We start from the raw sequence: 23,741 nt of genomic DNA on the forward strand, positions 1-23,741 counted from the left end.
TTTATTTGACAGGGAGAGACAGCGAGAGAGGGAACACAAGCAGGGGGCGTGGGAGAGGGAGAAGCAGGCTTCCCACCGAACAGGGAGCCCGATGGGGGGCTCGATCCCAGGACCCTGGGATCATGACCTGAGCCGAAGACAGACGCTTAACAACTGAGCCACCCAGGCGCCCCAGGAACCCTTTATGTTGACATGAAAAGACCTTCAGAGTCAGACCCTCTTCCTGTTCACCCCTCCCTCAGTCTCAGCCACTCAGCTTCTGAGCACTCCTAGAAAAGAATGTTCCTCTCATGTTTCTCTGTGCTTTTGTACACTCTCCTTTCTTCCTATGCTTCTCCCCCTTCTAAAAACCTCTCCAACATCCAGTGCCAATTTTATTTCCTCTAGGCAGTCCCTCCTGATTCCTCTAGGGGGAGGATAAGGCCTCCTTTTTTGTACATTCTTACTGTATTGCACTGAAATATTTCTGATGAAGTACTGGCCTCCCCCAGCCCCCCACCCCAGCTAAGGCAGGAGGCTACTTAAACACAAAGGCTGTTTTCAAGCCACGCTATATGCTGGCTCATGACTCACTCTCTCTCTCAAGTGTTCATTGCACATACGCCAAATACACCTTCCCTCCCCCCCCCCCCATGACCTGTGCTTTTTCTTATTTGGGCAGTGTTTTGTTTTTAGTCATTTGATTTCCTGACCTTTCAAGACTGAACAAGAATTCTGATCCTTTCTGTGTTCTTCCCCTTTTTAGGCTTCAGATGATGAGTCTTATATCAGTGACGTGAGTGATAATATATCTGAAGACAACACCAGTGTTGCAGACAACATTTCTCGGCAAAGTATGTATCCTTTGACCTCCCAGATTGCTCTGTCTTCTTGCCAAGTTAGAACGCTGGTGATTCAGTGAACAACTATTTTCTCCCCTCACTGGTTGTTCCTTTTGCAGCCAATCAGTCAGTACATTTTATATTTGTATAATCTGTTAAGGTAAATGGTTGAAAAATCCATTAGGGAGAAGCTTAAATGAAAAAGTTTTACTTCTTGCTTAAACCAAAAGTTTGAGTCTTTCTTATTAAATGTATTTAATTTTTTAAAATTTGACTTATCTTTTCTGGAATAATATTTGAGCATATGTAACACCTTGTTTAAAAAAAAAAAACTGTACGTTGATGTTTTGTGCATGTATAAGCAACCGTAGTTGAAATAATTCCACTCTTGAGAGAGTATAATGGAGGCTTAAGAAATGTATCACAACCAGAAGTATTTGAGTTATTTTCTTCCCAGATGCTATGAAATCAGAATAGCGAAGTATCTTTTATCGTGCTTCTTGTCGTTCTCTTGCTTCCAGTCTTGAATGGGGAGCTCACAGGAGGAGCCTTCCGAAACGGCCGTCGAACATGCCTGCCAGCCCCCTGCCCCGACACCAGTAACATTAACCTGTGGAATATCTTGAGGAACAACATTGGTAAAGACTTGTCTAAAGTCTCTATGCCTGTGGAGCTAAATGAGCCACTCAACACCCTGCAGCATCTCTGTGAGGAGATCGAATACAGTGAGCTTCTGGACAAGGCTTCAGAAACTGATGACCCCTACGAGCGCATGGTAATCCATAACAGAGCAGTACCTTTCAGAGAGTTGTCAACCCCAGACCTGGACTAAGGCACAATTCATTAGGTTTCTGCATAATATTCCCACTGCATAGGTGAAGGAGGAAACAGTTCATTTGCACAAATTGAGCAGGGCCCCAAAGTTCCAGATACCTCCATAGGCAGTATATGCTTTGTGACCTATCTTCGGACATGAGTATTTCTGAAGTTAGGATGTAAAGGTATCACACTCCTTCCAGGTTTAAGGCATACCTAGCCTTGCCCTAGCAGCTTTTCCTGAAAGCCAAGAGAGCCCATGCGTTCAAGCACTTGGGTCAGAGAAAGGAGCCTCCTGTTTGTGCTTTGCCCTGGCCTCTACTCCACACGACTGTGGAAAACTTGACTGCCCTCCCGAAAGTACCAGCAGCCACAAGCCTCCTGCCCATGGTGCTAAGTTGTGCAAAGGACTAACCTATAAACTGGGTTTCAGAACCTCTGAGCTCTGTGATACTCAGGAAACTGGGTGACAGCTGAATGAAGAATATTTGGCCTCAGATGCAAGGACTTTCGCATCTTTTTCACTCATGTTTTTACCTATGAGTTTGTGAAGAGTCTGTGCAGGTAATAGAAAATGCAAACGCCGTCAAATCAGCACCCATGGACAGGGGTGTGTAAAATCTCGAGAAATAAGGGACAAACAGACCTGGAAGTAGTCTCTCCTATATTATTTTCCTTTCTTAAATGTTTTAACAGGTTCTTATTGCTGCATTTGCAGTTTCAGGATATTGCTCCACCTATTTCAGAGCAGGAAGTAAGCCATTCAACCCTGTCCTTGGGGAGACTTACGAATGCATTAGAGAGGACAAGGGATTCCGATTTTTCTCAGAACAGGTAGGTCCCATCGGACACATGGAGGTTTCTATGCAGACACTGTAGGAGGACAGGTTGATGATGAAACAGCTTTTTGATAAACCACTGTTTGCAGTGGGATATGATACCAGTTAACAGAAAACTATGTTAATATATATAAGTTCTCTGAGTTTAAGCATGAAGTCTTAAAGTGGAAGATTCAGTAATTTACTTACACATTCTGAGAATAATTCAATAATAGAGATGGATGAGTTGACTAGTTTATATTTGGGGGTAGCCAGTGTATGTTGGAAAAAAATGATCATTTATGGAAGTTTTAACTCTGATATCATTGCCTTCTCTTTTGTTTTTAATTACCAGGTTAGCCATCATCCACCCATTTCTGCCTGTCACTGTGAATCCAAGAACTTTGTGTTTTGGCAAGGTTTGTATTTCAATTATAACTTCAAAATCCAATCGGTGAGCCTATGAAACAGTTTCTAGTTTCTAAAGGTACCTTATGCTCAGGTTAGATTTCTACCTTTGGGACCCAGAGAATGTTAGTAATTAGTGTGGAATTCAGTTTGAGAAATTAGATTTCCTGGTTTAAATATAAAACCGTGTCATCCAGAAGATGAGATTGTATACCTAGGAAACAAAGCCCTGGGGACAGCCGAGCTCCGTGCCAACTGTGTCAGCTCAGGGCTATCACTTTACCTCATTATGCCTCATTGACTGCATCTATAACATGGAGGCTCTATCTGCTGCCTTCTTGCCTCTTGAGGGTGTGCAAGGAGATCTTAATCGTGAAAGAAGACTCTGTGACACATCATCTGTGGTCACAGTCTATTTAGGTATGTAAACATTGCGCTGATTTGTGGTCTTTAACTCACTGAGGCTCAGGGATTCAGATTGAAGTCTCTACTTGTACAGTGCCCACTGTTTAGTCAGAATGTTACAAACTCACATAAAATTACAAGTTTCAAAATCCCTTTAGAAAGAAAAATATATACAGTTGACTCTTGAACAAAACTGGGGTTAGGGTACTGACCCCCACACAGTCTAAAATTCGTGTTTTACTTTTGACTCCCCAAAAACTTAACTAGTAATAGCCTACCATTGACCAGAAGCCTTACCAATAAAGTGTAAACCATCAGTGAACATGTATTTTGTATGTTATATGTATTATGTTATATTCTAATAGTAAGCTAGAGAAAAGAAAATGTTATTAAGAAAATCATAAGGAAGAGAGAATACACTTATAGTACTCTACTGCATTTATCAAAAAAAAATCTGCCTATGAGTGAACCCACGCAATTCCAACCCATGTTGCTCAAGGGTCAACCAGGTATGTCCATTTAACCATTAAGTATAAATTGTTCCCTCATGTTTGGAAGGGGGCTTCATTGATCACAGAATGTCTCTTCTCATATGCCCTTTCTCAGTCTATAAACACACAAAATGATAGAGCACTGTAACTGTATTTATTGCAAAATACCAAAATACATCATTTCTTGGTCATAACAGTCAGAAATTTTGTGGAGACAGCACTAAGCTCCCTTACTTAGTTCATCAGAATGGGACCTAGTGGTTATTACAAATGCACAGGCAAACCTGAGTGTCCCCAAGTAAAACATAAAGCCATCATGTGAGATAAACACTAAGCCCTGGGCCATGTCTTAACAACCAGTGTACAAACACATTCATTAATTTCACTTTCTCATAAATTTTGCTTACCCTTCTGTATTTAGAGATTTTGTTTGTTTTTTTTCTGTTCTCCCAAATCATATAACTTTTCAAATCAGTGTGTATATAAATCAATGGTATTGCCATACTGCAATTATTTTTACTGTGCATCTTATTTTTTTAATATATATGTTAACTATTTCTACCATTTAGTTAAAACTTTTAACAACATTTATCCAGACATTATCTGTGTGTATATGTGTATGTGGATTCACATACACACATACTGCTCTGAGCTTTTCCCAGTTTTATTCGTTGAAACAAATATGGAACATGAGTTCTGGAGAAACATGGATAGTAGATTTTTTTGGTTCACAGTTAATTTTTTCACTTTGGGCCATCCCCAGGTACATGACATGTTAAATCAACAATATAGAATCAATTGTTGATTGTAAAAGTTCTTTGTGAAATGTAGAGTATAATACAGATGTTAGTTTTTATAGACTAAATAATTAGATATGGAATATATATTTCTTCTCCTCTGCCTATGTTGTTTAGATATCAGATGGAAAAACAAGTTCTGGGGGAAGTCCATGGAAATCCTGCCTATTGGAACACTGAATGTCATGCTTCCAAAGTAGGTTGCTTTCATCTTCCTTTTGGTGTCTTACCTGCTTTTCTAAATCAGAAATGGGTCTTTGAAACTCTAGAAGTTGCCAGTGATCCATTTCCACGTATGTCCAAAGCTTCTCTTAACTTCTCCAAAGTTTTGAGAATGGACCCCCACAAAAGCAAATGAGCACTTTAGTGTATGTACCAAAGCTCCCTGCTTCTCTCTTCATATCCTGTATTCATCAAGTCAATACCAGCTACCTACCTGTCCCAGGTACCATGTTAGTTTGCATTTTAGAGCAAAGGTTTTCTTTTTAGCCACTTCTTTTCTATACAATATGTATTTTCACTTTTGAATTCATCTTAGATCCAGGGACTATTTTTAATGTCTACGTTAGTTTATTAAAGAGGAGTGATAGAATCTTTTCATGGTATTTTTCTAAAGGATATAGCCTATAAATTTTTAAAAGTTAATTGAAGTTTTCTTTGAGGCCAAAGGCTTTATTGTTTTTGTTTCTTTCTTCAGTTGGTTGGGTTGTTTGGTTTTCTTTTGTTTATTCAGTGACAGAATTTGCTGGTGTATTGGATATGAAGGAAGGTGGGGAGAGAGAAGAATTCCCAGGGCCACAAAATAGGCTTTATTTTTTTTTAGTTTAAATTCAATTAGCCAACATACAGTACATCATTAGTTTTTGATGTAGTGTTAAATGATTCATTAGTTGTGTATAAATATACTTTAAATATTTGCAAACTCATGAGAAGAAAGAGTTTTCCCAGGTGTGTAGAGAGCCTGCATCATACCAATTCATAAATTTTTTTAGAAACTTGGAAGTGTTTTATCTTAATTTGAAATAACATTTTATTTGAAAATACAGATAATCTGCAAACTTAAAGGTGATCTGAAGCTATGTCACCTCATTCCTTGGCAGAAACTCTATAACCTCCTGTAACCCAGAATTTGCATTAGACGTGCTATCTATGATCATTAGTCTTTTCTCAAAGAGTTATTCACATTTTTGGTCTTAATTCAGAGTATGAAACAATGTCCTCAGGGTAATCTTTCTTAAAGGCACATCCTATCATGCCTATCTTCTCCCTCAAATCCTTCCACGATGGCCCATTACCTGCAGTATGAATCCAGACTCATCGGAGCATTGTTGAAGGCCTTCCCTTTGCAGACTGGCCACCTGCTACACCCATTCACGTGTGGCGTACCATTGGCAGGCCCCCAGATGCATTGTGCTATTCTGGCCTCTGTGGCTTTGTCAGTGTGTTTCCCTGGCCTATAGTGCCCTCCTATCCCTCCTCCAAGCTTAGACTGAATCCAGCCTTCTCCAGCAAGTCTTCCTTGATACTCCCCCCCACATTCCAGGCAGATCTAAGGACTCCCCCTTCTGTGTTCTCATGACATTTCCTCATCACATTTTATTGCAAGTATTTGTTGCCATGTCAGTCTACTCCTACACTACTGTTGGCTCCAAGAGAGCAAGAGACAGGTCCTATTCAACTTGGTGGCTTTAGCACGTGGACTATAGAAAGCACCGAAATGTTCCTTAAATGAATGAATCATATCACGAGGATCCTTGACTACATAGAAACTTGCAGCAGAGAAATTAGAGGAGAATGAGGGAAAAGGAAGTTTTGGCCAAAGAATATTCTCAGTCATAGAAACGGTACTATATATTTGTGACCTTCATTGTTTTTTAATCAACATTGTATTTTTCACTAGGTATGGAGATTGCTATGTATGGAATAAAGTCACCACATGCATACACAACATTCTCAGTGGGAGGAGGTGGATAGAGCATTATGGAGAAGTAACCATTAGAAATACCAAAAGCAGTGTTTGCATTTGCAAACTCACATTCATCAAGGTAAATGATAATCCTACAATAGTAAAGAAAAAAATAATATAAAATGCTTCGTAAAGGAGAAATATGTTACCTTAAACAACAGCAAGTGAGTCTGTCCCATATCATTGATCCTTGAGGACGTTTTAGATAAGAAAGCAGAACCAACTGGTGGAGTTAGTCAAGGTATGCAGACTTCCGAACATGTGGAGGTCAAAAAAGGCACCATCTCAAAACAGAAGAAATACTCTTCTTTCTAAAGATTTTCTTTTTAAGCAGCCAGTCAGTATTCATTAAGTAAAATTCCAGAAAACACTTCTTGCCTGAAGCGAGTCTTCTGGTTTCTATTTCTATTCCTGCTTGATTGCAACAGAGTCAAGTGATCTTATTTTAGGGAGCTAATTATAATGCATTTGTCATTTTCTGAGGATGCATGTGGATGATAACTTCCAGTCACTATAAGCTTATCCAACTCTGCCACTATGATGATCCAAATTCGTTCAAGAAAAAGCATCCCCTTGATTAACAAGAAAAGATTCCTGAGATAGAATGCCTATGCAATAGCATTTTCCCTTAGTCGCTCTGGTCTAAAGTGGAACACACAGTATTGCCCTCATGGTTAGGTGTGCTCCTGAATTCATCATGGTACAGAAACCCTACCAGCCCTTTTAATCTATTCTACTCCTGATCTTGTTCTGCTATGGCAGAAATAGATAACATATTGGAGTCTTAAAACTCAAAATGTTCTCTTCTTAGTGAAATCCTTTGAAGCCATACTGGAAGGTCATGTTAGTTGTAATTGAAGATCTTTATTTTTACTCAAGATGTTTCTCCCATTTTCCTTTTTTTGCTTATGGACTCGTTAGGTGGCTCAGAACTGAAAGACCAGGATCATTACTTGCTCTGGTTGGGTGATGACAGCCAATGTGTGCATTTAGTTTTGAGGGCCATGGGAAGCTTTGATTTTGTCCTGCCCCTAATATTTGCAGAGCTCAAGGCAAAAGTACAAATGGAGACCCCATTCCATATGTGTAAATATTTAAAATTTGTAGATCAGACCTACAATCGGTCACATAACTTACGTTCTGTTCTTTCACCTTGACAAATATACCTTTTATAACAAAGCCCGCGAGGCCAAGTTGGGCACTTTAGAACTCCGAGCTGGAAACCTGGCAGTGCAGGAGAGCCAGCCCCGACTCATGGCCTTCCTGCCCTCTCCCCACCTGTGGCAGCCTCTGTCCTGCCCCACAGGGGACCTCACCCACGCGTAGGAAGGCAGTCCAGCTGAACGTCCAAGCTCTGTCCACATCTGCCTCAGACGGCCACCCCTGGCCACCCCTCAGGCCTCATCACACCCTGATGGTGGGTGGTCTGTCCTTTAGATGGATGAATCCAAAGAAAGCTAGAAGAAGCTTAGAGCAGCTGGGAAAGGGAATTCTAGGACCTGATCTAGAAGGGATCCAGATGGGTAAATGCCCACAGACTTCTCATCTCCTGGGGAGAAGCATGGCTAGAAGAGGGCCAGAGCAGGGTTTTCCTCATGAAATTTAGCCATTTACAGGCACTATAAAAACTACTTCCCAAGTGACTTCTACAGCATGGCCCATTGAAACTCATTAAGATCCATGAACAAAGGGGAAATTTGAGACAGGGCCATCTAAGGAAGAAATTACCAACCGATAAATTAGTACTAGGTTTATTAGGAGAGAAGCTGAACCTTCTCTGCCCTAGCATAGAGTAGAGCTGATCTCTTTCTTTAAAGTTAAGCCCACTAACACTTGGAAAGCCAACCTTTCATATAAAACCTTTTGAGATAGATTTCTGGAAGTGGTTCGAATGAGCGACTTCAAATCTAAGAGTGTTTTCCATATGGAAATTGTAGGGATTAGTGTTATGAAAGAGATTGGATGTTTTAATTGGGGTTTGGTTTTTCCAGGTGAATTATTGGAATTCTAATGTGAATGAGGTCCAGGGGGTCGTAATGGATCAGGAGGGGAAGGTGGTGCACCGGCTCTTCGGGAAGTGGCATGAAGGGCTCTACTGTGGCGTGGCCCCCTCTGCAAAGTGCATCTGGAGACCAGGTGAGATGGGCGTGAACATCTTGTGTCCTGAGGGCACCTTGAGTGACAGAAGGACGGGAATGTCACATCTCATACAGTTCACACCATATGCTTTCTTTCATAGTGAGATTAAAAACATAGATGCTTAAAAAAAATTAAAAATAAATAAAAACATAGATGCTTAAGTTAAGCATAGTTATATTTTATACTTAACATACAAATGAGGTAAATCCCAACTTTTGATAATAAGGAATTATAAAATTTAGGCCAAATCTGACATGTGGTCAGAGATGAGGTTTCATGTAAAGTCATTCTAAATGTAATGCCTACCTTCAAAAGCTAGGTATTTTTATTAAAGAGTTTAGACAATTGAACTATACAAACATAAATCCTTACTCATTTATTCTCTGTTCTAATAAAACAAGGGAAAAGCATGCAAACATCTATAATCCACAAAGTCAATAACTTAGCCAGAATAAGTGATCTTCTCACTTGAGCAGCAAAAAGCTGCAATATGTTGACATTTAATAAAAGATATCAAGAGAGTTCTGGTATTACACTAGCAATAATTGAATATCAAGGGTAAATAGAACAAGTGTCCACATGATATTTATTTTCATTGCAATTTCGTCAGTTAAGTCCTACCTTTAAAATTAGTTGTTGGTTTTCTAAGAGACCTCAATGAGTATTTAAATTTCCTGCTGGTAGAGTGGTTAGTTCATTTATTCAGCAGCTATTTCTTGAGTAGTGACTATGCATCAAGTTTTACTCTAAGAGCTTGGAATACATCAGTGAGCAAAGCATACAAAGATCCTGCCTTTGAGTTTAGTTAAAAAGTGCCAATGAATATTAATTTAGATCTGCATCTTTTTCTTTTTCTAAAAGGAAGTAAATTGTGTTTCTGGTGAAATCTTAATGTTCATAGTTAATCACCCTGGCATTTAGTTACCCAGTTGAATATTTGAGGAAAAAATGATGACATTGTTTACCCAGTAAAGAGTACTCTATGTACAAAGTTTTATTTTAAAGGCTGGGTGTCATTAAATATATGAAACAACCAGTTCTAACTAACACAAAGTTTCCTATCTAGCAAAACACAACCAATTTAATCTGCCCAAGAAAAATCTTAATCTGATTTTTATGACCACAAATTTAGTATTCGTGTGGATATTAGTTAAGCACCTGGGTTAAGTCACCTTCTGCAGGCTTCCTTAAACCTCTCTGCCACTCACTGTGGTTTATGGGCATCATTCCAGGTTCCATGCCAACCAACTATGAGCTCTACTATGGCTTCACGAGGTTTGCTATCGAGCTCAATGAGTTAGATCCTGTCCTGAAAGATCTCCTTCCACCGACAGATGCCCGATTCCGGCCAGATCAGAGGTGAGCCTGGCAATGATGTTTTGAAATGGACACTAGATCATGACGTAGCACTACGGATGCCATCAAAGCTTATTTTCACCACGCTCATTTATTTATTCATGGAATCATTCGTGAATTCCGTCATTCCCTTATTCACTCCACACTATTTGAGCCTTCTACCCTAGCTAAGATGGTATTCTCGGGGGATCGTAACAGATGTTTAGCTCAACAAAGTTTCCCACAAGAAATAACACAGTTCTTAACAAAAGGTCCCTGCCCCCAACCCCAAATTCACCAGAAGTGTGCAAATTCGTGAACTCTGCTCCACTAAAACCTCCTCCAGAGTTTTCACCTCTTTACTTCTACCACTCTGTCACATGGACTATCTTTTAATCTGAAGAATAAGAAGATAAGTTACAGGAACATCTAGAAATGCTCCGAGTCTAAGTCTGGAGTTTGTCCAGCGTGGTTTTGATCCCATGGGATGTGAGATGTACTCAAAATGCAGTCCCTTTAATGCCTTCTGATTCTTATTTTTTATTTTTCTTATATAGTTCTGTATGCATGTTGTCCATTCCGACAGAGTTAATTTTGCTTTTTCCCAAAATTCTATATGCCACACAAATTCCACCTGAGATCATTTTCTGTTTCCAGTGTATCTGTGGCTTTATGTGTTTTCTGCCAAAAAATTCCAGTGTTGAATGTCCTACTATTCAGTCCCCTTACACTCCCCCCGCCCCCAGAATATGAGGTCTCCCTGTCTGACATTCCAGTGTGTCAACAAACTTCCCATGTGCATCACATTGAATCCCTGTTCTTTGCTCTCATTTTGACATTTAAATATAGGTTTTGCAAATCCCCGCTAGGTCTGCTTTTTCTTTCTCAATTCTATTCCAATATTCCCTTCCTGAATTTCATTTATGATTCATTTCCTTTTTTGCAGCCTTTTGTAATTTCCCCCAGTGTTAGATTCTCTTTTTGTCACCAGTTTTACTCTCTTGATAAAACAGGAACACTCCTTCCCTCTCAGTCTGTTCTAAAAGTAGGTGGAGAACAGCCAGCTACCATCCTCCCTCCTCTGGCCTTTACCAAGTGTTTTTCCGATAATATGGAAAAGGAGCGCAACTGGTACTTCATATTGTCCTGAGCCTGGGCTCTCCCATCATCCTGAAAATCTCAAGTAACAGAACCCAGCAGAGCACAGAAGAGTCTCCAAGGCCAAACTACCCCCCTTCCACCCCTAGCTTCACATTGCTGTACATAGTAATGAAGTTGACATACACAGCAAGTATGTTATTGGTGGGCAGACAGACAGAGGTAGCATGGCCTGGGGTGGGAGCAAGGGCACGTTATCAGAGTATGACTGTTCACCGTGTTATATTCTCAACAACTAGAAGGTAATTTTATACAAGACAAAATTATTTTTTTCCCGGCAAAGAGGATGGTGTATTAGAGGGATAACTGTGTTCTGCTTAGATTTTTGGAAGAAGGAAATTTAGAAGCTGCGGCCGCAGAGAAGCAAAGAGTGGAGGAACTCCAGAGATCTCGAAGGCGCTACATGGAAGAAAACAACCTTGAACATATACCAAAATTTTTTAAGTAAGTCAGTTCATTCCCGTTAACAAGTTCATGTTTTGCAGATGATTGCCACCAGCCATGAGAAACTCCAGGTGTAAAGGGAAAATGAGGGATAGTTTAGTGTCCAGGGAGCTTAAAATTAAACTGATTTGGGTAACTTTGGTTTTGGTAGTGAAAGTATTGAACCAGACTTTGCACTTTGTGAACAGTTTGTAACTGCACAAATCAGTTCTCCTCCACAGCTCTTTTCTTTTTGTGGGCAGCAAAAAGGGTGAGGGCCTTGCCCGGAATGCTCTTTGTACTTCAGCTATACCATTAAGAATGGTAGAAACTTGTTTCCACCCGCTCAGCTCCAGGCCACAGTGAGACCCCACTGCCCACAAAGTCATCCTGGCTTCAGTAGCATTTAATTTTATTTCTGTCATACGGGGCTTGTGTCATTCAGATTTGGCCCTTCTGTGGGATTATCATGGGTGATTATTACAGGGTGATTTGTAGGATTATATATACATCACACAGATGAACCTGTATTTTCCCGATCCATCTGTTACCCTCCAGAGCCAGGACGCATCAGCTCAGAATAACCTCATGTCCTTTAGAGTTGCCATCTCGTGACTGCCCTGGGGAGGAATGCAGCCTTGCCCTTTAGGTGTTGAAAGTGCACCCTGGGCGTGGAGCACGCAGGGGCTCCTGGAGCTACTGAGGTCGCATACTCTTCCCTGCAAGTGAAGCAGAGACTATTCTTGTGGGTCCGGGGCCTGAAGCTCTTAGTACAAAACTTGTACGTGCTTTTTTTTTTTCTTTTGGTAAAGATTTATTTGAGAGAGACCGTATGGGGGGAGGGGTAGAGGGAGAGAGAGAGAGAGAGAGAGAGAAAGAATCCAGAGCAGACTCCACACTGAGCGTGGAGCCCAGTGCGGGGCTCCATCTCACAACCCTGAGATCACGACCTGAGCCAAAATCAAGAGTCAGCGACTGTACCACCTAGGTGCCCTGTACCTGCTCTTTTGGGGGGCAGTTCACTTTCTAGCCTTGCCTAGAAGTGATTTATTTGTGCCCTTTTCCCCTCTCCCCATGACCCCATCCACTCCTATTTCAAATAAACAACACAAACAAAAAGGACTTTGTTTTGGTCAAAATAGTCAAGTCAGGGGCACCTGGGTAGCTCAGTCAGTTAAGGGACTGCCTTTGGCTTGGGTCATGATCCCAGGGTCCTGGAATTGAGTTCTGCATTAGGCTCCTTGCTCAGCGGGAAGCCGGCTTCTCCCTCTGCCTGCCGTTCCCCCTGCTTGTGTGCACGCTCTCTCTCTCTCTCTCTGACAAATAAATAAATAAAATCTTAAAAAAAATTGTAAAGTCATCAATAAGCGGATAGGACACTAACTGACTTACAAAGTACCCCTTATCCATACACATCCTGTCTACGGGAGAGGGTCCAATGACCAGGCCACCTTGACGTCATTTGTGTCTAATGTTGATTCTTGTATTTCCACAGAAAAGTCATTGATGCCAATCAAAGAGAAGCCTGGGTTTCTAATGATACCTACTGGGAGCTGCGAAAGGACCCTGGGTTTAGCAAAGTAGACAGCCCTGTTCTTTGGTAAACTGGGAATGTAGAGCTAGCCAACATATCATGCTCTGAATGAATAAATAACTATGCACAATTATGTTTCCTAGAGCTCCGCGTGGTTTCTGGGTCGACTGAAAACCGACCGTTTGCTTTTCTATTCATCTTTATAATGGACTTTCAGAAGTGCATTAGACAAGGCCCCTAACCACTTTTGGATCCTTTCTGTTTTGCTGCAACCATATCCCTTAAAAAACATCCACGCCCTCCTTGAAAAGCAGAATAAAAGGAGCGGAATATCAAACCCAAAGTCTGAAGTGTTTGTAAAGAAAACAAACTGTCACTGGTGCTTAAAGCCGATCCAGAGAGTATAAAGCAACATGACATATAAACCACGCTTTTGGTCCTTTGTCTGGAAGCACCATCCCCGCATCATAGAAGCTCCCGTGCCACGGCACTTGGTCAGCTCAGACTTCAAGTGTGTCCGTTTGATGTGGTGTACTTGTGCTGACCTTGTCAAAAAAGATGTGATACTCCTCAGACCCTGTTCCGTCCGTACGCCATTGTTCATGCCTTAAGAAATGCAAAGATGTACAATAAATCACTTTTTAAATGTGTGCTCATAGGTTTATGTGAGGGACAGCTCTTTTGAATCACGGCATGATTCACTTTCTGGGCTCAGAACAATTATGAGACTAACGTAAGTGGATTTTTAAAAAGGTAAACTACACACGCTCTACTTTGATACGTTGGTGACTGTCTCCTCTACCTGAAGGGCAAGAAGGAAAAGGTGTGCTCAGTAGATCTCTGTATTCACATTGCTCGTCAAGTTCCTGTCCTGCGCCCAGATAATAAACCCTCTTCCGCCTAATCTCACAGTGTGCCCTCTTCTTTGGCAATATCTGTATTTGATTTGAACACTTGGCATCAGTGTTAAAAGCGTAGACGGAAATAACAGAAAGCATGTGGAATTTCTGCGTGGGCTTAGGAGTCACTGTAAACGGAACTATTTCTGAGTGGAGCACAATGTAATCCGCATCTCTGTCCTGGGCCCCAGCCCTGGGCACTCGCAGAAGCCCACTGGGAACAGAAGCGAGAGTACTAGTAGCTTATTTGCATTGTTTAAATGAGTTCTATGCAAAATCATATTTTATATTTTCATCGAGTGATTCTGTATGTACAGATACGTAACGACGTATTAGGCATTTGCCTTGCTATTGGCAGAGATAATAAAACAAGCTAAGGAATTTATCCATCCCAACAAAAGCAGGGGGGAGGGGCAGAAATATGCTTTGCATACTTCAGGATTTGTTTTTTCTTCCAATATACAGAGGCTTTTGTAAGAAACTTGCATCAGTGTTCCTGAGTTTCTGCACGTAGATGACTATATAAATGCCTGTATGTTTAAAAAAAAAAAAAAATCTCTTCAGAGTTTTTCCTAGAGAATTATAAAATTACATATATTTTATTCTTAGGTTCTTACCATCAGATTTTAAGTGCTATTTTAAACTCTGATAACAAGGTTATTGACGTTTACATTTTGTTATGAGGTGTTGATTTTAGTGTTCTTTCTCCTCAGCCAAGCATTCCTAATTAATGGCTAACCCGCTCTCAAACCCCACCTGCCGCTGAGAGCAGAAGGGAAAACTCTGGAGTCTCCACTAGGTGGAGCAGTGTGTTAGTTCTGAAGCTCATCCCTCTCCTTGTATTTGAGGCCCTACATTATGTGTACTGTAGGGTTTAAAGTGAAATTTCCTTTTCAAAAGTAAACTCCCTAATCCATCACCAGATCTAAGCATTCCACTGGAGCAACACCCTCCCTAGGCTTCTCAATGCCTTTAATTCCCATTTTAAATCTGTAGGTGGCTTGCCTCGAGGTAGTAAAATTATTCCCTTGTTATTGATTTTTTTCTGTGCATTCATTGTCTTTTTGTCTGCATCCTGAGATACATGCCTTTAATTTTAACTAGAATTTAATTAGAATTCAGTTGTCTTCCCCACAGAAGTCTGTTCTTCCACAATCGGTAAAGCTTTAAATACTGTTTAAAGGGGTTCTGGTCTGTACTTACTAGCACTTCCCTGAACAGTCTCAAAATATGTAGCCTAAAAATAAGAAGAGAATTCTGCAGAGCAAAAGTGCTCCAGTAGAGAAGTAGGAAGGTGAGGCATTAGGTGACCATGGGCGTATCAGCCCGACACCTGAAAGAGGGCCCAGGGCCCATCGGGGAAGCAACTGCCGTACCTGGCATTCGGGCTGAAATGGGGAAAAAGAGTAACTACTAGAAAGGACCTTCACTAGATAAGTTCAAGCTAACAAATCAAGTAGGTAAATGTTGGTCAGAGCTAACCTGAAACTCTGATTAGGATGAGAATGAGAAGAATGTCACATTAATGAAAAGCACCACATTTTAAAATATCCCAGATTTAAAATCTCTTTTGAGATCCAGATAGTCTGATTAGACTCCTAATTCCAGGGTTCAATTAAGTTTTAGGTAATCTTCCTATGATACCTGATTCACAAATCTCCCTATTAAGTATTCATGCCCATGTAATGGTCTCACACCCCCCCACCCACCCCCTGCCCCACTGCCCTTTTTTGAACTTTTGATTGATAAATCACGGTTTTAGAACAGTGAGACTTATCCTGTTTGTGATTTTCATCCGCATAATCTGGGGGCTTTTGAAACTAGTTTAAACCGCAAAAGGATAGAGTAAGTATTAAATCATTCCTGATAAAACCTGACTTCTTTCTTAGAATTTTATATGAGCCTCTTTGTTTCAAGGGTCCTTTACTTACTTGTCTTTCCCCTCAAACAATCTAAACTAGAGGAAGACTTAATAGGTCTTTATACCTCCCCCGTGATTTATTCATCAGCTCTTTCGTCTTTCTGAGCTGGTCATCAAGGAAAGCAGTAATAAGTAATGATGGTCCTGTGGATGTGGCTAGACTGAGCAGACCAACGGCCCACACCAGCACTCATAGAGGCCGACCAGAAACCAATTATTTTGCTTCCATATGCTGCCACCCATGGTGGAGATTTACTCTCAGATTTTGCTGTTATTGTTGTGGTTTTTTTTAATTAAGTCATTATTTTTCATGTGTTACTTATAAGTACCCCATAATTTCCAGGCAGTTGTAAAAATAAACCTCATTTAAGATACCTTTTAATATTGCCTGCCAATTACATGTGACATAAAAACTACCAAATGTATTTTCCAAGGAAGAGAAACCCAGGGGTTGTCAAGGCAAAGGATGCCAGGCTGCTGATTTTCCAAACTCTTGCTCCACTTCATCTTTCTGGTCCCGGTGCCTGTCAGCAATCCCACTAACCAGTCGTTAGGGATTAGAGAGGAACCCAATCGATGGTTTGCTTAGTGACTGGAGAAGACTTTATAATCATAATCTAATGTATAATTTTGTTATTACAAAAATTAATTATCCATCTTGTCTAATCTTGTTCCCTGTCATCCGAGACAATGAAGTGTTTGGGGGAGCAGAGCTCCTCACACACCAGGGGGTGTAATAAATGTTTGCACTTGGCTCAAGCGGTCATATTATGAATGTGGCACAGTAAATAAAGTTTGTGTACGAAATACCAGTTTATTTCTATGGGAGCCATTATGTTCAGGATATATATAATGTATCTAATTAAACAATTATGCATCTATCTTGTGCTCTAGAAATGTTCTTTTGGGGGAAAGATGGAAAAAAATGTAATTGGAGCTAAGATTAAAGTGTTTTTGGTTTTGTTGGGGTTATTTTTTTGTTTTCAAAAAGCGTCCCAATCCTTTGGAAATACTGCTTATCAAAACATGATCAAACCCTCTAGGTTTTAACTGAACTTCTTTTGTAAAATTGATACATTTAAAGCATACGTTGCATGAATCATTCTGTTAAGACTGACTTTGTTTAGGTTTAACACATGACTGTGAGAACACACCTTACATAGGTTCTTTGGGGAAGACAACTGAGAATGCACCTATGTGACTGAACTGTAAGACCCTCATTGCAGCCTTTGCTATTAGAGAAAATGATAAATTGCTTAAGAAGGGGTTACCTCTAATTCTTTCAAAATGAGATCTAAAAACAGAATTCTTTAAAAATTTCTGTGATGAAGCCGCATGCCCAACATTCAGAGCAAATGAAGCCCCAAGATTACACGGGGCAGTTTCCTGTCTGTTACATGCATCCTTTTGTTTTCCAAAACCACCATCATTTTTCTCCTTCCTCTGGTCCTAACATAGTGAGGGGCAGGGATACACATGTCTGTTCTTTTGCATTGTGTCATTGAGTATGGGGAAAATATGCAGTATTTATGCACAGTTGCAGGGAACCCCTGCATTTAGCCTCTGTGGAACACTATTAAATGTTCATGGATTTAAAATTGCCCCCTAATTACATATTATTCGTTTCCTTGGTTTCTTCAGATTGGTAGGAAAAAAAACAAAACAAGAATTTCTTAGTTTCTCCAATTTTTTTCCCATTATGCTTCCTTCTAAATATAAATTTAGGGCAATTGTGATAAAAGGAATCTAAAGTTTTCAGAAAATAAGGTATAATCCTATTTTAGTCCACCTGTTTCTTCTTACTTTAATAAGGTAAGCGACAATTTAATACTGTTAAACAGCAGAATGCTAAAACTATTACTTCTTTTATCATAGGCACCAACTTCCCCGCACCCCCTATTTATCGTCATCCAGTTATTTCTTTAGGAAACGATGTAGTTGCTAGAAACTTTTTTCAGTCATTTCCAGACTCCATCTCTTACTGAGATAGAGCTGGCATAAACTTTACATATATGAATGAGTAATTTGATCCATTTTGACATATATGTACATTCTTGACACCATCGCAACAATTACAATAATGAAATCCATCACCACCAAACATTTCCTCTGCCCCTTTATCATCCCTCCCCTGCCCCCTCCCATCTGCCACACCGAGGCAATCATTGATCTACTTTCATTACTTCTTAAAAATCTGCATATTTTCTTGTATTGCATATGGGGTTTTTCTAGAAGACTGTGTGCATATGGTAGACCTGTGCCCCCAAACGCCTCCTTCGCCACTACCCCGGTATCCACCATCAATACTAACATGTTACAAGAGGATCTCATTAAGTTCTAGGTCTGGTAGCCCAGTAGAAATTTTAGATTTTAAATAGGAGACAATAAACCATTTTCATATCAAAATGGCCGTGTAAGTTAATGAATTCATTTCCATCTTTGCGGTGTGGGTGGGGGGGGGGCGGTATCCAAAGTAATGGTAACGATGAACTTGTTGGCAGTGCTGTGGAAACCCCGGGAAGGGTTTTCCTCTTGTTTGTAAGGAACACTATGAGAATCCAGAATGACTGCTCTCAAAATGATGGTGTCTTGATGATGACGAAGGAAGGCTTGGCTGCTTGCTTTATTATTTGCCAACCCTAACCCCCCTTTTGGGTCACAAACATTTGAAACCTCCAGGGCTCAAAAAAGACTGCCTTTCCATCTTTCCTAATGCATTCACTCCTCATCTGGAAATCAAGTAAGCCTAACTTTCAGAAAGAAATGGAAATGAAGAAGCTGTTGTCCAGGGAGCTTCCCACCATTGGCCGCTGAGCAAATTGAAAGCTTATTCCTTCCTTCCTGCCTCGCAAAGCCTGTGGCTCAAAAGTAGAAAACTTTTCCAGAGACTGTCAAATACAGCATGATTGACATTAAATGCTAGTGAAGAAAAAAGTCAAGAATGGGTAAAAGAGAAACGGAATCTGAGAAAGAAATGTAGGTTCCCTAAGTGGGGGTGAGAGTCATGCTCCTTGGGGGCGCATGGATGGATCCCAGGGGGCCAAGTTATTGCCTCGGGTGTTTATTTACAGGCAGATTTCTGAGCTTCCCTCTGAAGATTCTGAGTCCCTGGATCTAGGGTGTGGACCAAGAATCTGCATTTTACCAAGCACACTTGGCCCCTAAGAAATTTTGAGGCAGATGGGAAACCACCATGAGCATGGGCTGGCCCAACTGCCCACTCCCTGCTCCCTGCTCCAATCTCAGGATTTTGTTTTTTGTTGTCTCATTGTGACATTTAGGAGTCAACAAGAAAGTCTACTTCAAGGAATAAAAACTGACTAGAGCCCGGTGACTTGTGACTCACCCTGCCACGCGTGGCTTGTCACTTTGATGACTTCTGTCCCGAGGCCAGTGCTGTGATATGGAGGTGAAGAGAAGGGAGGACAGAACTCTGAAACCTGAAAGATGAGACTGCGTTAACCAGAGACCGTAAAAGTCCTGTTCTGGGGGAATTCTAACCAGCCCAGATACACAGAATTTCTACTCTTCGAAGCCATGGATCAACCTCTCCTGCCTCACCTTCCATCCCCACTTAGATCTGGTTCATGCCTCCAAGGGAAGTTTTAAAATTGGGCTGAGGAGGGCCTCCTGGCCTGTGGAAGCACACAGGGAAATTCCATGGCAAAGCACACTCTTGGTACCTGACAGATTTTCATAACGAGGTATAGCAGCAAATTCTTTATCCACATCAGCTTCTTCCCTGAAAATATATTTTTAAAATTTTTGTTTTAAAAAACTCCACTGTGAAATTATTCTGCTTATAATTGAACGTATAAAGGCAATAGTCATACTGTTAGTTTGCATATGGTCATTTTGAGATAGAAAAATTCAATTTTATCTTATATTAGGAGTAGAATTTCAAGCAACTTTCTACAGAAAAAATAGCTTGTGGTTAAATTTCCTACTGAAAGAGTAATTATTCACTGAAAAATATTGTCTAATATGTGCCACCTCAAAATAAGAATTGTGCCTCTTCAATGAATGTTGTGTACCAGAATGTTAACATTTGTAAGGGCACAGAAAACTCAATAAATTTTAAACTACATAAAGAGGCTTGAGTTTTGTGTGTAGCGTGTTCTAATGACCTGTCCACAAAATGAGTAAATATTGGTATCTCCAGCAAGAGACTTGAAGTTGGATTTAAAGAAAATTGAATACTTACATTGACTACATTTCCAGCTCCTTTTTTCATGTACTAACAATGCAAAACCTGTTTTCAAATCAAATACTAGGACAAGGGATTTCTCCCTGAATTTTGAACTTATTTATATGAAGGCTTAGGAAGCTGGTTTCAGTTTTCTATTTTGTTTCTAGATTATAGGAGTAAAATTATATGTAGTTCTTAAAAGCTGCAGGAAACTCAAGCCGTCATAGATGAGTTTTTCCATTGCTGGGCTCTTGGGAAAGCCCCTAGGGATTGGTTTTTCTTCATCCAATAGTCCTCCCTCAGAAAGAGACTATTCATAGGGAGTATTTTTCTGTCACTGAGGAAAACCTTTTCAATAAAATATTGACAGTGTATTTTGTTTTTAATCTTCGTACACATTGTAAGCAGAAGATTTATCAGTCTTGACCTCTAAATCTCTAATTTCTTATAAAGAGGTAGAGGAAGAAGTGTTTTCAGAGGAAATGTCAAAGCAATATACCAAGCCTTTGGTCACTAGAATCCCCAAATCAGTTTCCTCTAGAAATATTGGCAGTTGGCCTATTTCAATCCTGCTAGAATATGTTAAGCGCATAGTCCCCTTCAACAACCCAGTTCACTGTGGAGCGTACATGGGGTGGTGCCTCATCTTGACGCTGTCCAACCACGGAGATGTGAGGGTCTTGTCACAACACCTCCTGGGGATGGGGTCCCAGGATTATAGTGAGAAACGTCCATGTGGGTGGCAGGAGCGCACAAAGAAATCTTCCCTCCTTGCGTCCTTTTCTGCGTACACACCAGAAGTTCTTAGAGAGATAGAGGGAGGGAGGAAGAAAGGGAGAGACAGACTGAGAAAATAAGAACTTCAGATGCCAAAGATATGCCACTCTCCTTGCTGTATGGAATAGAAAGCAAATGGAAAATAAGTAGCAAAGAGACACAGTAGATGAGACTTTTATTTGTGTAGTTTGTGATTATAGAATCATGGTTGCCATGTCACTTCCCTGGTCCAAGGATGAAATCGTGCCAGAGAATGAACCTCTTCCGAGTACACATAGCCCCAGTTACATGACACTATTGTGGGTTTGTAGGTAGTGATTTCTTGGTTTCATTTTAGCTTCCTGGGTACAAAATGCAGATGCACACAGATAAATACAGATGAGCTCCTAACTAGGCAGCAACACAGTGTCTGATTATACCAGAGGATGGCAGGGCAGGGAGCACCCCCGGCGCGGCTTTCTCAGTCAGTAACGTTCAGGTTTGTAGTCTCAGCCCTGAGAGTTCAAACTCATTTTCTAAATTCCCCACAAATTTGCCAGACAGAGTTAATAATATTTAATGGAACGTTCTAAACTTATTTTGTCCAGAAAAAGATGTTTTTCCACAGGCAGCCTAGCTCAACTGATGAAAATGCCTAAAGCTAGCATGGTTAGAACCCCTCAGATTGTTCATTATTCATTTAGATGTTTATTTTTACTGTGTTAGCATTTGGGACAGATCCTGATGACAAATCTATGTGGGTGGTATTATCCATGCTTTCACGTTGACAATTCTGGGAGAGCTTGTCTCTCCAATGCACCATCTACGTGCTGCTACCTTCCCAACAGATTTGGGGAACCACAAGAAAGAAATTTTCTTTTTTCTAACCAGTGGGAAATTTGCAAAGCTGCTAACTTATGAACAACATTAGTGATTTTAGAGATGTCCCAGACTCTACTTTGGTAAATCACAATTATGAATTCTAAAACCTGGGCCTGAAGCTGTATGAGTTTCCTATTGGTGCTCTAACAAATTACCATAAACTTAGTGGCTTAAAACAATGGATATTTATTCTTTTATGGGTTCTGGAGGGTAGGAGTCCAAAATGAGTCCTACATGGCTGACATCAAAGTGTTGGCCCAGCTGGTCTGTTCCTGGTCTTTTCCAGCTTCTGATGGAGGCCTGCATTCCTTGGCTTGTGGCCACATCCCTCTAATCTCTGCTTCTGTAATCACAGGGCCTTCTCCTCTCATGTAGTCAAATCTCCCTCCTTGCTTTTATTAGAACACAGTGGTTATAATGAGAGCCCACCCAGGCAATCCAGGATAATCTCCCCATCTCAAGATCTCTAATATAATCAGACCTGGAAAATCCCTTTTGTCATATGAAGTAACATTCACAGACTGCAGGAATTAGGACAAGGACATCTTTGGGGGACATTATCAGGTCTACCATAATGGATTAACAAGCAGGAGGAGGTGAGTTGCTCAGTGCAAATGCAGAGGAAGTAAAAAAGCTCTTGTTCAATAACATAGAATTTCATAGTTAACTAGATGCTCAAGTCAAGACATCCAAAATGATTCTTTTACAAATCTACCACCTTTACCTACAATTGTGCTTGGCATGTTGTAGGTGTGCAAGGAATATTTATTAAATGAATGAATGGATGAAGACAGCTCCCTGTGGGGACTGCAGACAGAAGAAAATGAAAGTCTCTGGAGAAAATAACTTTGAATTTTTTTCATTACATTAAAAATAAGCAAGTATGTGTTGAAACCTTTTTTGTAAAAAGGATTTTCCAGTTCCATGAAAGTGACTAATTCAGTTAATTAAATAGGAAAATAAAATAGGTAACAGTTGGGGGTAGGGAGAATAAGTAGCACCCATTCCTGAGTAGCCTCATGCAGTAAGGCATACACCTCTAAGGATAAAGAAGGCAGGAACATAGAACACCACATTCTCAACGAGACGGTCTTTAACGTTGGCCTGCCTCTGGCCTTTTCTTTGAGTTCTCCATCATACTATACTGCATCTGGCCACTACTCTTATGAGGGTGAGTGACCTAGGGTATCATTCTAAATTTAGACTCCTGTCGGCGCGAAGACTGGATGACTTCATATGGCACTAAATAGATCTTTGGAATAGCCAACTCCTGACTCAAGTAAACCCTGGTTTAAAGCAGTAGGAAAACCAGACTCCTATAACATACTTAACTTGAAACGAGAAAAATATTTGTTTGAATTGGAGAAGTCCCATCGTTTATAAATGAGAAAACGCTTCTCAGCCCTCCTCTCTAAACAAACTCACTTTCTATTCTCACTGGCATGTGAACTTGTTGCCTAATGAGACAGTTGAGATTAAAAGGTAACATCTTATCAATACCATTCTTGGGGAGCAGAAGGAAAATGTCACCAAAAAAATCACAAAAGAGCCTGTGTGAACTTTATTTTTTTTTTAAAGATTTATTTGACAAAGAGAAGGAACACAAGCAGGGGGAGCAGTAGAGGGAGAAGCAGGCTCCCCGCAGAGCAGGGAGCCCAAAGCGGGACTCTATCCCAGAACCCTGGGATCATGACCTGAGCCGAAGGCAGATGCTTAACGACTGAGCCACGCAGGTGCCCCACCTGTGTGAACTTTAAATTAAGCCCTTATAAGTGAGAATATAAAGGTAGCATGGAAACTCCATGGGAGCAAGCATATGCCTGTATACTCAGTTGACGGCATCCTTACACAAATGAGAATTGACAGCGAATATGTTTTCTGTGCTAAGGCCAGAGCCGGGAGTGGTTCGTGTCAAGCAAGTGGCATCTGTTGTCTATCACCAGGAGCAGAAATTTGAAAATTCTACCAATACAAGTGGGTTTT

The 23,741-nt window shown here is 40.6% G+C and overlaps 1 protein-coding gene across 12 annotated transcripts in view; it reads left to right on the forward strand.

Annotated features, from left to right (window-relative positions):
• Nucleotides 1–16,892, forward strand: part of OSBPL6 (oxysterol binding protein like 6) — a 207,472-nt gene extending 190,580 nt beyond the window's left edge. For all 12 annotated transcript variants that reach the window (XM_027587966.2, XM_027587969.2, XM_027587972.2 and 9 more), the window contains 10 exons: nt 746–833; nt 1,343–1,596; nt 2,334–2,471; nt 2,811–2,874; nt 4,674–4,752; nt 6,457–6,601; nt 8,514–8,658; nt 9,894–10,020; nt 11,476–11,598; nt 13,073–16,892. In XM_027587966.2, coding sequence (XP_027443767.1) covers nt 746–833; nt 1,343–1,596; nt 2,334–2,471; nt 2,811–2,874; nt 4,674–4,752; nt 6,457–6,601; nt 8,514–8,658; nt 9,894–10,020; nt 11,476–11,598; nt 13,073–13,181 — 1,272 coding nt within the window. In that variant the 3' untranslated portion in view covers nt 13,182–16,892. The remainder of the gene's footprint in view (nt 1–745; nt 834–1,342; nt 1,597–2,333; nt 2,472–2,810; nt 2,875–4,673; nt 4,753–6,456; nt 6,602–8,513; nt 8,659–9,893; nt 10,021–11,475; nt 11,599–13,072) is intronic.
• Nucleotides 16,893–23,741: the final 6,849 nt, after the last annotated feature.

Source organism: Zalophus californianus, chromosome 3, assembly GCF_009762305.2.
Source record: "Zalophus californianus isolate mZalCal1 chromosome 3, mZalCal1.pri.v2, whole genome shotgun sequence".
Classification (NCBI taxonomy): Eukaryota; Metazoa; Chordata; class Mammalia; order Carnivora; family Otariidae; genus Zalophus; species Zalophus californianus.